The sequence below is a fragment of the Anser brachyrhynchus genome, assembly GCF_964034855.1.
Source record: "Anser brachyrhynchus genome assembly, chromosome: 2".
NCBI classification, from domain to species: domain Eukaryota; kingdom Metazoa; phylum Chordata; class Aves; order Anseriformes; family Anatidae; genus Anser; species Anser brachyrhynchus.
Window position 1 is genome coordinate 27,727,415 of NC_137695.1, and position 12,445 is coordinate 27,739,859.

Genomic DNA, 12,445 nt, shown 5'->3' on the forward strand with positions numbered 1-12,445 from the left:
AGCCCTGGCATCATTTAGTATATATCCCCTTCTTTCATCTCCCTGTCTTTGCCATACTCCTGTCCTCCCAAAGAAGCTGATAGCCCCCGTTTACACTTCCACTACTGGCCCTATCATTGGCCCCGGCTTTGCTGGTGCGATATCCTCCTTTGGCATTTATGACATGGTTGCCCTAGTGAATCCCCTTCAGCCAGCGACCCACTAAGCCACCACCACTTCCCCTTTTATTATTTATAAGGACAGGCAGGTTCTCCATTTATTTTTTGCAGTCCTAAGCGAGGGGTAGCAGCGCAGTGCCCATGGTTATTCCTTTCTCTTTGATATCCAAAATGTCTGGCAATTTAACACATTGCTATCCTGCTAAGTGCACATATGACCTGAGCATTAGTTTTCTTTTCATAACAAGAATATTCCATAGTTCCTTATTAGTATAAGCCATATACTCAGGGTAGGCTGTTTATTCACAATATTTGATGCAGTGTAGAGAAGCAGATTAATGAAAAACACCTAATGAAAACTTTTAGTTTTATACCGCTTGCCTGTGCTCATATTATTGCTCCAGGACAGGATGAAAGAGAAGTCTTGACAAAGGAAAAGTGTAGCATTTACCACTCAGATGCAATCAAATATTTACACTCATGACCACATATCCAAGGATGGTCTCTGTGTCAGGGTAAAGTGCTATAGCCATCTAGTGGTGGAATCTATTCTATCAGGCCCAGATAGGCCTTGCTAAGAACTACTTGCACGTAATATTTTACAGAATATATATACACAAGCACAAAATACATCTTTTCTAAAGTAGAATAATTCAGAAGAGTTAAATGCTAGTAAAATAAGCGTGTAGTTAGTAACAATGACGTTTTGCTGGACACTGCTAAGCACTAAAATATAGCAGGGACAGCACTACAGGACAAAGCATGGTATTGTGCCACTGGGACCTGCTTGTTCTGGTTTGCTGTACAAAACTGACCCACACTTCAGAGGTTGTTCTCCTCCCAGTGACAGTAACTTTGTCACTATCTTCTAAGTAGAAAGTCGAAAAAACAGATCACTTGTTAACTTGATCACCTACCCCGTGGATGGGTGAACTAATGATCCCACTAATGATTTGCACAAATTAAGAATAGGGCTGTCCTTTGTAGTAACTTTGATAAATAAGGAGTCTTTAAAACACAAATTCCTTGACTGAAAATCGAGATATCCACAAATAAGCACAATGCTAGCAATCTTAATAAGGCACTAAATCTAGCTATTAAAACTGCAGCCTGTTTCTCTGAAATGTTAATGAACATGGATCCAAATAAAAGATTTATTTAAAATGCTTTGAAATGTTTCACTTTTTACCTCACAGTAAGTATTTCAGAAGTTAGATTTCACTTCGATTGTGTTACTTTAAGAGGCGTAAGAATTCTATGTGCTGTTAAATAGCCTGGATAGTAATGAAACTGGGGATTGTGTGGAAGTTTGTATGATTAAAGTCATCATGGCATGCCAGCTGAATCCTGGTACTTCTACCTTGACATCTACCAAGAATGAAAGTTGTAATGGGAACTCAATAGCACTTGAAATTCTCAAGCCTAATTAGACACAGCTTAAGTGTTTAACGTCAGTGCAAAAAGCAAGTACCTTGTACTCCATTTTGTTAAAATTAAATTATGTGTGCAGGTAAAATAGAATAGGAATCACCCTGTATCACTGAAAATAGCACTCAAAGATATAATACTGACACAAATAGTTAAACATAGTCAAACCTTTTTTTATTGTAGAAGTGACTATTATCAAGATGCAAAATAAAACTCCCCCCCTCCATGTTTAATAAATTTATACCAAAGCAAATGAAATTAAAAAATATTTTTACATTAAAACCCCACTTAATGTCTTCAATACAAGTTTTGTGTTAAATATCCTGGAACCTCAATAAACAACAACAAAAAAAGATGCCTACAAAACTTCAATTTCTAGCAAGTCAAATCCTACAAGAGACCACTCCTCACGAATGCAAAAGGGTTAAATATATACAGACAGTGAGACAGCTACAGAAACGTTCTGCTTCTTCCTTTTCAATTTCAGAAAAAGTAAATTTCACTAGCCACAGGTGGCGCATACAACAGCAGCATCTTAGTATATTGGTGGAAACTGATGCAACTGTTATCAAGCTGTCAGGCAGGAAAGCTAAGGTACTGTTGTACCCTCTGAAGCTCTAAATATATGCTAAGAAGAATCAATTGTTCCTCCCGGTACCGAATGGGAAGTATTCGGGGAATTCATGAATAATTTTCAGTGCTTCATTGTAGAGTTCCAGATCTGAAAGAGGGCAAAGAAAAACTCGTTAAATTCCCCACTAGCAAACGGCAGCATTAAAGCACTGCTTATTTTAAAGCAGTACAGCTGAGTGTTTTCAGTCCCTCTCACCCTCCGCAGTTTTCCCAAGCCTGCCACATTCTCATTGCTTTCCACCTGGAGGATTATTTTTAGACCTGCTAACTGGACAATCACAAAAGGAGTACAAGGCAAGGGAAGACAAAGAACCTGGGACTGGGAGAATGATCAGACCATGGCAAGGACCTAGATCAGCTCAGGCCTTGAGTCAGTCCCTGCTTTTTGCCTGTAAAACAGCATATTCAGTACGTAATTCCCACACCAGTGTCCATTTACTATTTTTCACAGAGCTTGAAGAATAACCTTGTCCGTAAGAGGGGATAATCAAGCTCTCTCTTCTTACTTAATGAAGAAACGTTCAGAACATAACATTAATTTCTCTTAACATATATCCTTACTTACCAAATGGACTTTTATCTTCTCTGAACTGGACGTATGACATGCACATGATGGTTGCCTGATTTGTTACCCTTCCCACCACTTCAATAACTCCTGAGATCTCTTCGTCTAGCTAGAAAACATACCAGAAATTAAATTAGTATCACCAAATTAGCTGCTGTTTCTGCTGCACAGCACTTGAGCTAGGAACAACAGATTCTGTTCCATGTCAAGCAATACACTACTACTGGGGAAACTACTGGAAGCGTGGTACTACTTCAGTTATGTCCTTCCAATGTAGAACTCCTGCACGTTATTTCTGCACGTACCAAGTTTCTTCCCTACGTACTTATTACAGCAGTGGAACAGGCTGTGAAATGCCTAACATCGTAGCTACGTATTTATAAAATTCACCCATTTACTCTCTCCCAGAAAGCTGTGGAATCACTGGTTGGATGCTGACATGCAACGCTTTAACAGTCCGACACAGGAAACCTTTTCATGGACTCAGGAAAGATTTCAATACAGGGCAGAACTTGTAGGAAAGACATTTTCTCGCAATTTGGAAATGAAGATAGCAAGTTTCACAATTGTAAGACAAAACTCCTCACCAGAAGAAGCTGCATTTTTTTTTTTATCAACAGGACTCAAGTCTTGAAAGTCAAGGTATCACGTGCAAATATTTCATATCAAAATGGACAGACTTGCCAGCATTTAATGACTCATTCAGCGGGAAAGATGGGATGACTACTGACATGCTCAATTTAGCCATCAAAAGGTGTCATAACCATAATAATCCTTCAGTCACAACATTTCTCAGACACAAAAAAGAAAAACACACAGAAGAAAATGTCTGGTTCTTATCCCTTTACAAATATTTGATATTGAAGCAATATTTCTGCGCGTTAGTTATAATGCAATGGGTATAGGAATTGCTTAGTTGCTTTTTTTAACCAATTAAGTAATTCCTATACCTTGAAGCATTCCTATTTTCAAGGATGGGAATGCTATCCATTCTTAATAAAGAATGCTTTGAGCAAACTCTGAAGTTTATTGAAATGCTATGAGAAGTATTTTAGGAGGGGGGTGAAAGGTCAACTCAACAAACTCTCAAGAATATCATATTCTTGAGTGTTTTTTTTTGGATTATATTTACAAAATAGTCTGTTGGGGATAGGAAGACGGTTGATAAAGAGGCAAAGGAAAAAGTGCAAGGAAAATGAAACTAAGATATGTACTAAGATGGAATAGAGTAAGACAAAGTAGCCACACAGGGATGTGCTTGAAACGGAAGCAAATGTCTCTCTTAACTCCAGCCGAAAATTCATAGGCTTGTATGATGGCCTGAGCTGGAAGGGACCCACACGGACCACCGAGTCCACCTGCTGGCTCCACACAGGACCACCCCACAACCAAATACAATTGGCAAAGATAATTGATTATTATTAAGACTGCGGAAGCTAGCTTGAAGATGAGTGGAGCAGGGACGGTGCAACGTGGGTGGAAAAGCGAGAAGCGGGAAAATTTTGTCCGGGTTTAAAAACAGAAACACGCAGAGGTGCGGAGGGGCCGAGGAGGGCCTTGCCGCCTCCTCCCGGCTGTCCCCGTAACTCACGGGCTCGTTCAGCTCCACGGTCGCCTGCTTCCCCTCGCCGTCCACGAGCACGAAAAGCTTCCCGCTGGGGTGCACCTGCAAAACAAACCGCGTGTCCCAGTGAGCCCGCAGCACCCCGACAGGCCGGGCCTGACCTCGGGCCGGATTACAGACCTTCTGGAGCCGCCCCACGAAGCAGACGGGCCTCCCGATGTGCTGCGCCAGCTGGGCGGCGGCGATGCGGTGCCGCGGCGCCTCATGCGCGTCCTCCATCATGGCGGCGGCACCTCCTCCATCATGGCGGCCGCTCCTTCCCGCCCGTCGCCCTTAGCAACGGGGAAGCGGGAACGGAAGGGGGGAAAGGAAGAGGCGAGGTTTGCCCGCCGCCTGCCAATCGGCTGGCCGCGTTGCTCTGACGTCACCGGAAGAGCGGGCGTTGCTAGGGGACTCGGCGAGGCGGAAGTGGAGGCGGCGGTTGGGCCGGTGGGTGACCGCGGGCAGAGGCGAGGGAGGCCGGGCAGGGGGCCGGGACCCCCGGGAAGACGGGAACCGGCCGGGCCCGGCCGGTTCCCGTCTTCCCGGGGGTCCCGGCCCCCTGCCCGGCCTCCGCAGCCCTTCGCGACGCGGGTGTCGTGGTCTCAGCGCTGTCCCCTCCCGCCGCCCCCCCCCACCCCCCTCCCCCTCCGGGCTCTTGTTTCGGGAGGTACCGGGAGCGGCTCCCCGGTTGCTGTGGGGTTTAAAAGCGGCCCCAGGTCTCGTGAAGAGGGTCTGGCGAATGTCGCGGTTGGCGCGAGGTGCTTCAGTCTGCTGCAGCGTCCCTGCTAGGGCTCTTCGCGTCTGCCGCGTCTGAAGGGCTAGCCTCTAGGAAGAAGGGCTAGCCGTCGGGGGGAAAAGGGCCAGCCGTCGGGGGAAAGCCAAGCCGTGAAAGTTGTCACAAAGACGCGTCCGTCACGCTTAGTTGCCGTCGAAGGTTTGCAGCCCAAAGAGAACTGCTTGCAGGGAAAGAAGCGGGCTTTCAGCCTATTGGCTCTTGGATTTTGCCAACGCCTGGCTTGCTCTTTTAGTGTTTTCTAGCTCCTTGAACATTATGAATGTTGGCATCGGTTTGAGTGCCGCTATTTCGTTCCTGGCTGTGCCTTCGTCACCTGTGCTTTTATTGTCTGGCTTAATTGTGGTTGCTTTCTGTGACTCAGCATCTCAAGAGTGTAGTTAGATGGTGGTAATTTGGGTCACGTTGGTGTTGGGTGATTTGAGTTCTTGGTATTTCTGATTCCCTTCAATTTTAAAAACTATAAAAATAAATATCCATATTGAGTTTAAGAAAAAATGTCTTCCTTAGTGTTTTGTTAAATGTGTATATGTATATATTTTTGTGTTTGTGCTTCTCTTGGCACTTATTTTCCTTTCTTATATTTTGAAGAAGCATAAACTACAGGAATATGACTGATGCTAATGCCAGATAAAGAAATGATCTGTTTAATTATTTATTTATTTTTTAATTCTTCAAATAGTAACTTATACTAGGTTAAAAGCTTTTAAACCCATCTCTTGGTGTCACAGAAAAATCTTTTTGACGTGCATGTTCTCGACTCTAAATTGGTCTGTTTCATGTCATAAGCGGGCTGTACAGTGCTATAAACTGTACAGTCTTGCTGCTCTTGCTGTTAATTTATTGATGAATAACAGTGGGTGTTTATATGAAAGAGAGAATTGCCCTTTTCTTCTTCCATAGTCTATGTAGCTTAAACAGCTGTGTGTGAAATTAGTCTCTTTCTTTAAGATCAGTTTTGCATCTTTTCTGAGCTCATTTCGTCATTTATTTATCAGCAGTGCCACTGCAATTCTGCTTTGCTGAATTCCCAAGCAGCCTCTCTTTTTCTTGGTCTGCATCTTTGCTGTTTTTAATATTGAATAGTCTTTCTTCTTCTGCCACTTGTGAACATGCAGGAAAAAGCTGAAAGAAATGCTAGGGTCCTTAACGTATACAAAAAATGGTATCGGGATATAACATATTGGCTTGGCTCAAAGGTCACCCATATCTCTTGTCGAAGGAGACCGGCAAAGTGCACCAGGAATAAATTAACCCCTTTGTGCAGCTCTGCAACTCATCTTCGCCCAATCCCATGTATGTTCTTAGAGCCTCACGTAAAGACAAAATATTTCTTGTAGCCTCACAGAATTGCTATAGTTCGCAGTTTATTACTTGTTAATGACTGAAGCAGTGCCAAAAGCATTATTCTTAACTATTAACAATTGAGATTAGAGAAAGGAAAAAATTATGCTTGCTTTTTGGTGAGGGGGAAACATGAGGAGACGGGAATTGCATATTCCTGCCAAGGGAGATTTTTATCTTTAGGCAGTGAATTCAATTTCAGGTCTCTTACAGAAATACAATTAAACCCATCTGGAAGTGGAAAGTGCTGAGCTATATAGGAGACATTACTGCAGAGACGTGGTGCTGTCTCTGACTGGTGGATGTGTTTTCTGTGATTTTGTGCTGACTGCTTCATTTAAAAAAAACAGCACGAATAAACCTACCACCATCGACAAAAAATCCTTAAATAATTTTCTCTCTGGTTTATGTGAACGTGTATCCACATTTGCAAACTTCAAATTTAGTTTTTACTCTGAAATTAAATTTGTGCAGAAATCAGTTGTTTTCAGCTTTAGTTAAACGAACCTCAACTTATCTACAAGTAGTAAAACTCAGCCTGATTCTGTAAGTGCTTCAACTGTGCTCGTCTCTTCCAGAGCACGAGTGTTTCCATTCAACTCAGTGTTTCTTTGTTCTGTTTTTAACATGTAATTCAAGAAACTTAGCCTTTGCATTTCACATTGCTGGAGAGATTTGTTTGCTTTTGAAGTACCACCGTTGATAAAATTCTTAAAGAGGGCAAATATCACAAATGCATTGCCCATCTAGGACTTTTCCTTTACCTATACCATACTTGATACAGCTCTACTTTTTGTTTCTGTGCCCCCCCCCCCCCCCCCCCCCCTTTTTTTGTGCCTCTTATTTAGTTTAAAGTTAATTCTGTTCAGGAACGATACTGAAATATGGCAAGTAATAGTTGGTGAGTTCCTGCCTCCACATCAGTTACGCAGACCTGTGTGATCTACAAGTTTTGATTTGAAGTGGTGAACACCCAGAGAAGGAAATGGCCTCACAAAGCATGCTAGTCTGTTTTAACATGCAGATTCCCTACCACCCTCCCAACATTCACAATCCCCAAATACAGCGTATTTCTCACTGCTGGCCCAGTGATTTTATCAGAGTAAGAATTTGAGGCCCGCGTTTATAGGGATACTTCATTTCTTTTTCTGTTTCAAACAAAAAGATGTGGTTTTTTCTTCTTGAGAAATACTGCTGGCGGTGCAATTTAGTTAAAGAAGCTACTTCAGAAACCGGAAGCTACAAAGTAAAGTTTGAGCCTTATGTAGATAGGATGAATTTCACCTTTTTCTCAGTATCCAATTTTTTTTGTAAAAGGTTTGTCTTTTGTCAACAAAAAGAAAAAAATGAGTATGTGAAAGTGCTTGTAATGTTAATTTGGCTAGGTCAAGTTATACCAATTGTTAATCTACTCTGAATTGTAATGCCAGCAATGTGGTGTTTTTTTTTTTTTAAGCAGTGAAGATTATTTTAGATGTGCAGGATTTAAAAGATGATATTCATCGTTTCCTATACAACTTTATTGTGCAGATGTTACGTATATATGAAGTACGATGCTTTTCCGTGCGCAAGAGAGGGAGGAGGGAGAACGGTGCCTGATAGAGCTGCAAACTGTATAGTAACGCAGATCTCCAAGAGAAAAAAATGTGACTGGAGCAATTGCAGCTCTGGCACCTTAAGTGGCTGGCTGGAGTCTGAGTCTTTACCAAAGCTACCTATAAGATTGTACACATCAAGTTGATTTTCCTTTTTGTTGCGTGCTTAGGAAGAAGGTAAAATTGCATTTTAAACTGTTCCACAACAGCCTCTCCTTCATACATCATTGGAGCAGAAACCTGACTCTGGAGCATTGCAGCACAGGTTTTTACCACTTGAACTATGGGACTGACAACCCTAATTGGTAGCAGCAGAAGACTTATTCCCTAAGGGCTAAAAAAGGAATATGCTGCTGGCGCCATGTGTTGAGCCCGGGCATGGGGGGAAGGTAAGGAATAAATGAGGCAATTAGGAGTTGGCGCTACGCAATCTCCATGGGGCTGGAAATATCAGTATTTCACGTGCTAAGGTAAGAAAACAAGCGCACAAGAATGAAGTGCGGATAATTAACATTTATTTTTGGTATTACCACATACCTGAGACTGGCTGGCTCTGCGCGTGCTTGCGTACCTCGATGTAGTTTGTTTGACTGACAGAAATTCCACTGCGTCAGCATAGCAAGCAGTAGCTGGTCAGCCTCTGGGGTACTCTGTTTCATTCGTGGGTATCAGCCCACGGCTTGAATCGCTGCTGATTTTTGCAGCGTGCTATTTATACGCCGTTCTGAAAGCCAATGCTCACGCTTCAGAAAGGGCTTTCTGTGATGTGCTGCGTGCAAGTATTTGATACGCTTGTAACGGCAGGGTGCGAGGCGGTTTATACGCGGTGAATTGTCGGTGCTGATTGTCAAGTGAATCGCTGCAGGTCACTGGCCAGGGCACAAAAGTCTTGCTTATGGTGTCATGAATACTTGGGTGGGAAGTGAGGAATTTTGGCAAATAATTAATCCAGGGGGTTGGTTTTTTATTTTTTGAATATAAACACTACATTGTGGTCTTCTGTGGTTCACTCATAATAATTCTTCCTTGTGAAATTTAGTGCAAAACAATATTATCATTAGTATGCCTCGTTTCTTTAGGTTTGACTTTGATTTTCCTGGAGGTATATGTTAGGGTGTATGCGTTGCTGTCGGTTTCTCAGTCCCTGCACCTTGAAATGTGTGTCGGGGAAGTTAATCGGGATTCTACTCAAACTCTGCTTTGGACTCAAAATTACATTCATCAACTTCCCCTATTTGATATTGATATTTTAGTAGAGAAAGGCTTTCTGTACCTTTCTTAAAACCTTGGCGGCTGTTTGACACCCAGCACTTTGAGCCAGACCGTGTGCGGGCCGCTGCGCAGGGCAGCGATGTCCAAGGTCCCATGGCAGCACTCGGGGCGCTCCTCTGCCAGGGAGCCGGAGGAGGGCTAATAATGTCCAAGTGGCAGCTGCTGGCAAGTGCTGCTTTCCTTTTTTCATCATCTCAGCTCTGTAGAAGTGAGCTGCTGTTGCTGGAGGAGGCAGTGGAGAGTTACAGCTGCTGCATTGAATGGTGTGCACTTTATATAGAGCACAGAAAGTAGGTGGTGGCACATTAGTAGTCCTCTCAGTGAGCTGAACCTGTACGTACATGCTTTGTGGCTTCTGTTGTTTGGTCTTCAGAAGAGCGGGGCTTGCTTAGGAAGTTTTTCTTGCAACTTTGTTATTTAAAGGAATGAAACTTCCTCCAGTCTGCACCTTAAAGTTCACAATCATTAGAGAATTTGCTTAGAACAACGTTTCTTGATTTATCCAACTGTACGGAGGGATGCATAGGACTTAATTTGGTAAAAGCTGGCCCGTTTGGCCATCTTGTGGCTAATGCTTATAAGGTTTTTCAGATGGATTTGTCCTTTTTAAGCTGTTAACATTGCTTCAATATTGTCTTCCACTCCTGAGAGAAAAGAGATGCTGAGCATGATCTTTTCCAGTTAACACTTCCATCCCATTCATGTTATTTGTAGCTGAAGTCACAGTTCCGAACCAGTTTGGAAGATTATGAATTGTTGAGTGAATTCTTGTTACGAAAAACTGCTCAATAATGTTGCAGCTTCTTTTAAGGGAATTAGTGTTAATTTGATCAAATACACCAAAGTTTTAAGGTGTCTGTAGGTTTACAAACTTGAAAAATGAAATGGATATTTGCAAGTATTGTGTATTTTGTTCTTGTTTTTTGTCTTTATAACTGATACACAGACACTGAAGACTGAGTATCTACTGTAATTTGCTTCATTCATTTGCTTTCATACTGCTGCATTATGAAGCTGCATTTCCTATAGGATTGTGTTTTGGGCTTCCAAGTTTAAGAACTCAAGAACTAATTACGGTTAGTTTGTGTAACAACAGTTTGAAGTAGCAGAAGAACACGAAAAAGTGCTTGGTAAAAGCTGACGGTAGTTTCTTTCTTTCACTTTCTAAAGGAAGGATTGAGGTGTTTTTTTATAGTTCTACTCCATAACTTCATAGAAGACCCTTTAGTAATTTATTCTTTTTGCCTGTTGAAGTCAATTGCTACATCACCAAGGTACTCTGTCTGATGTGCAAATGCCTGATACTTCAACTCTATTAACAGAGATTTAGTTGCAATATCATGTATTTTGCATTCAGAGTGGTGTGAACCTCTTATGCTAAATTCTGCTATCTTGTATTTACTTAACATGTATTGTCTTCGTTTTAGATAACAACTTAGAAGAAGAAAAAAAGAGGCTATGTTCGGCTTCTTCCGAAAAAGTCAAGATTCAAAGAAGATTGCAGTGCCAGAGAGAGAAGCAGATGGATTTGTTATTGTGGGTAAGTGATGCTTCTGTATGAAATGACTCTTGTCATCTTTGAAATGTAAAGAGGTCTTTGAGATGCTTAGATCAAATAAAAAGAGTTAAAAGAACCCATGACAAAAATCACTCAGAATTGTTACTGTTCCTGAAGGAGTTTGTATGCCTGCCCTCATTATACAGACTAAATAGCTGAAACTTTGTTTCTTCATGTTGTTTTCTGAATAGGTGCAAACTCTTAATCAATATCATTGAAAATGCAATTTTGTATTTTCCTTTCATCTGATAAACAAGGAGACCTTATTTCCTTACAGAGCAAGAAACCTCAAAGCTGATGCTTCTAGCTTTATGGTTAGAGTTGAGAATATCTCGTTGCAGCTGTTAGATGACTTCCTTTATTAGTTTCCCTCCTTTTGGTGTTACCCCCAATGTCTTTTTATATTAGAAGGCAAGGTGTGTAGCTGTTCTGATTTAGAACATTACTCTTGATTAGTTTTAAAACCCTAAACTGCTTAATTTTCATCAAAATCTTTTTGTTATTCAAAATTTAATCTTAAGTGTGTTCACCTGTGAACTGGCCAAATCTGCAGTTTTAGGTAAGCTCTTTCACAGTCCTGTAGGATGGCTCGAGCATGCAGGGGATACAGAATTTATTACTGCTAAGCTGTAACCGATCCTTTCCTTTTTCCTCTTTTGAAAAATTGGGTTTTCCTCCTTGTAAAACTGTCGTCATTAATACTCAGTTTCTGCTGCTTTAATTTACTGAGTTCTTATCAGGAATCTTGCAGTGTTTACCTATGCAAATGTTGCTAGAGCATTCTGAAATTGAGAGAGCGCCTGGATTATCAAAATCTAATAATACGAGAGACTACTGGGACTCATTCTTAGGAGAGCTTACTTACATTCTTTGTAATAGTTCTCCATTAAAACAAATATCCCCAACTATCTACCAGTTGTTAAAATAGATCTGGTTTCACATGTGACTCTGTGTTTTGATGGCTACATCAAACTGATCCAGCACTTGCATTGTGGAAAGGTGGAAGGGGATACACCATCACCCAAAATTTGGAGGCTATTCAGAGCTTCAAATTGTGTAATAGGCAGAGAGCTCTGCACCTGAAGATTGCTTATGTGCCATAACTGCTGGTCTCAATTCTGTTTTTAATTTAGCTTCATTCCTTTTTCCTTAAATGCTCTCAGTGACTATTTAAATGTTGAAGAATTATCAATTATGCTTTAATTTTCTGTTATTTCTATTTACTATTTTTATGTTTGGACAGCAATTAATTTTGCAGACTGTGATGAAACAGACTGTCTTTTCATCCTAACTTCTACTTGGCAAAAGAATTACTGTCAGTCTCACCAGTTGAGCATATTGTCTTGCTGTGTAGAGGCAATTGCAGAATTAAGTACATGTAAGTACATCTGTAGAAGTTTTGTTTGTCTACAAATAGAGGCAGTCCAAAAACCTTAGCTATTCTGCTAGTTTGTTTTTTATTGCTCAGATGGGAGGTATTGAAACTTTTTAAA

The 12,445-nt window shown here is 41.4% G+C and overlaps 2 protein-coding genes across 7 annotated transcripts in view; one reads left to right on the forward strand and one right to left on the reverse strand.

Moving 5' to 3' along the window:
• Window positions 1-1,738: 1,738 nt before the first annotated feature.
• Window positions 1,739-4,693, reverse strand: RPA3 (replication protein A3). The gene is made up of 4 exons (XM_080580002.1): window positions 4,529-4,693; window positions 4,376-4,450; window positions 2,785-2,893; window positions 1,739-2,307 (listed from the first exon to the last, which is right to left on the reverse strand). The coding sequence occupies exons 1-4, from the start codon at window positions 4,628-4,630 to the stop codon at window positions 2,225-2,227; spliced, it is 369 nt and encodes a 122-aa protein (XP_080436128.1). The 5' UTR covers window positions 4,631-4,693; the 3' UTR covers window positions 1,739-2,224.
• Window positions 4,694-4,722: 29 nt separating this feature from the next.
• The window catches only part of UMAD1 (UBAP1-MVB12-associated (UMA) domain containing 1), an 86,718-nt gene continuing 78,995 nt past the window's right edge, over window positions 4,723-12,445 (forward strand). For 2 of the 6 annotated variants that reach the window (XM_080579998.1, XM_080579999.1), the window contains exons 1-3: window positions 4,811-4,837; window positions 10,822-10,934; window positions 12,196-12,330. Coding sequence is in view for 2 of the 6 variants with exons in the window: in XM_080579996.1 (XP_080436122.1) it covers window positions 10,853-10,934 (82 nt within the window). In the remaining 4 variants the exon portion in view is untranslated. Of the gene's footprint in view, window positions 4,838-4,969; window positions 8,593-10,821; window positions 10,935-12,195; window positions 12,331-12,445 lie in introns of those variants that run through there. The other 4 variants (XM_080579996.1, XM_080580000.1, XM_080579997.1 and 1 more) reach the window with 4 other exon arrangements.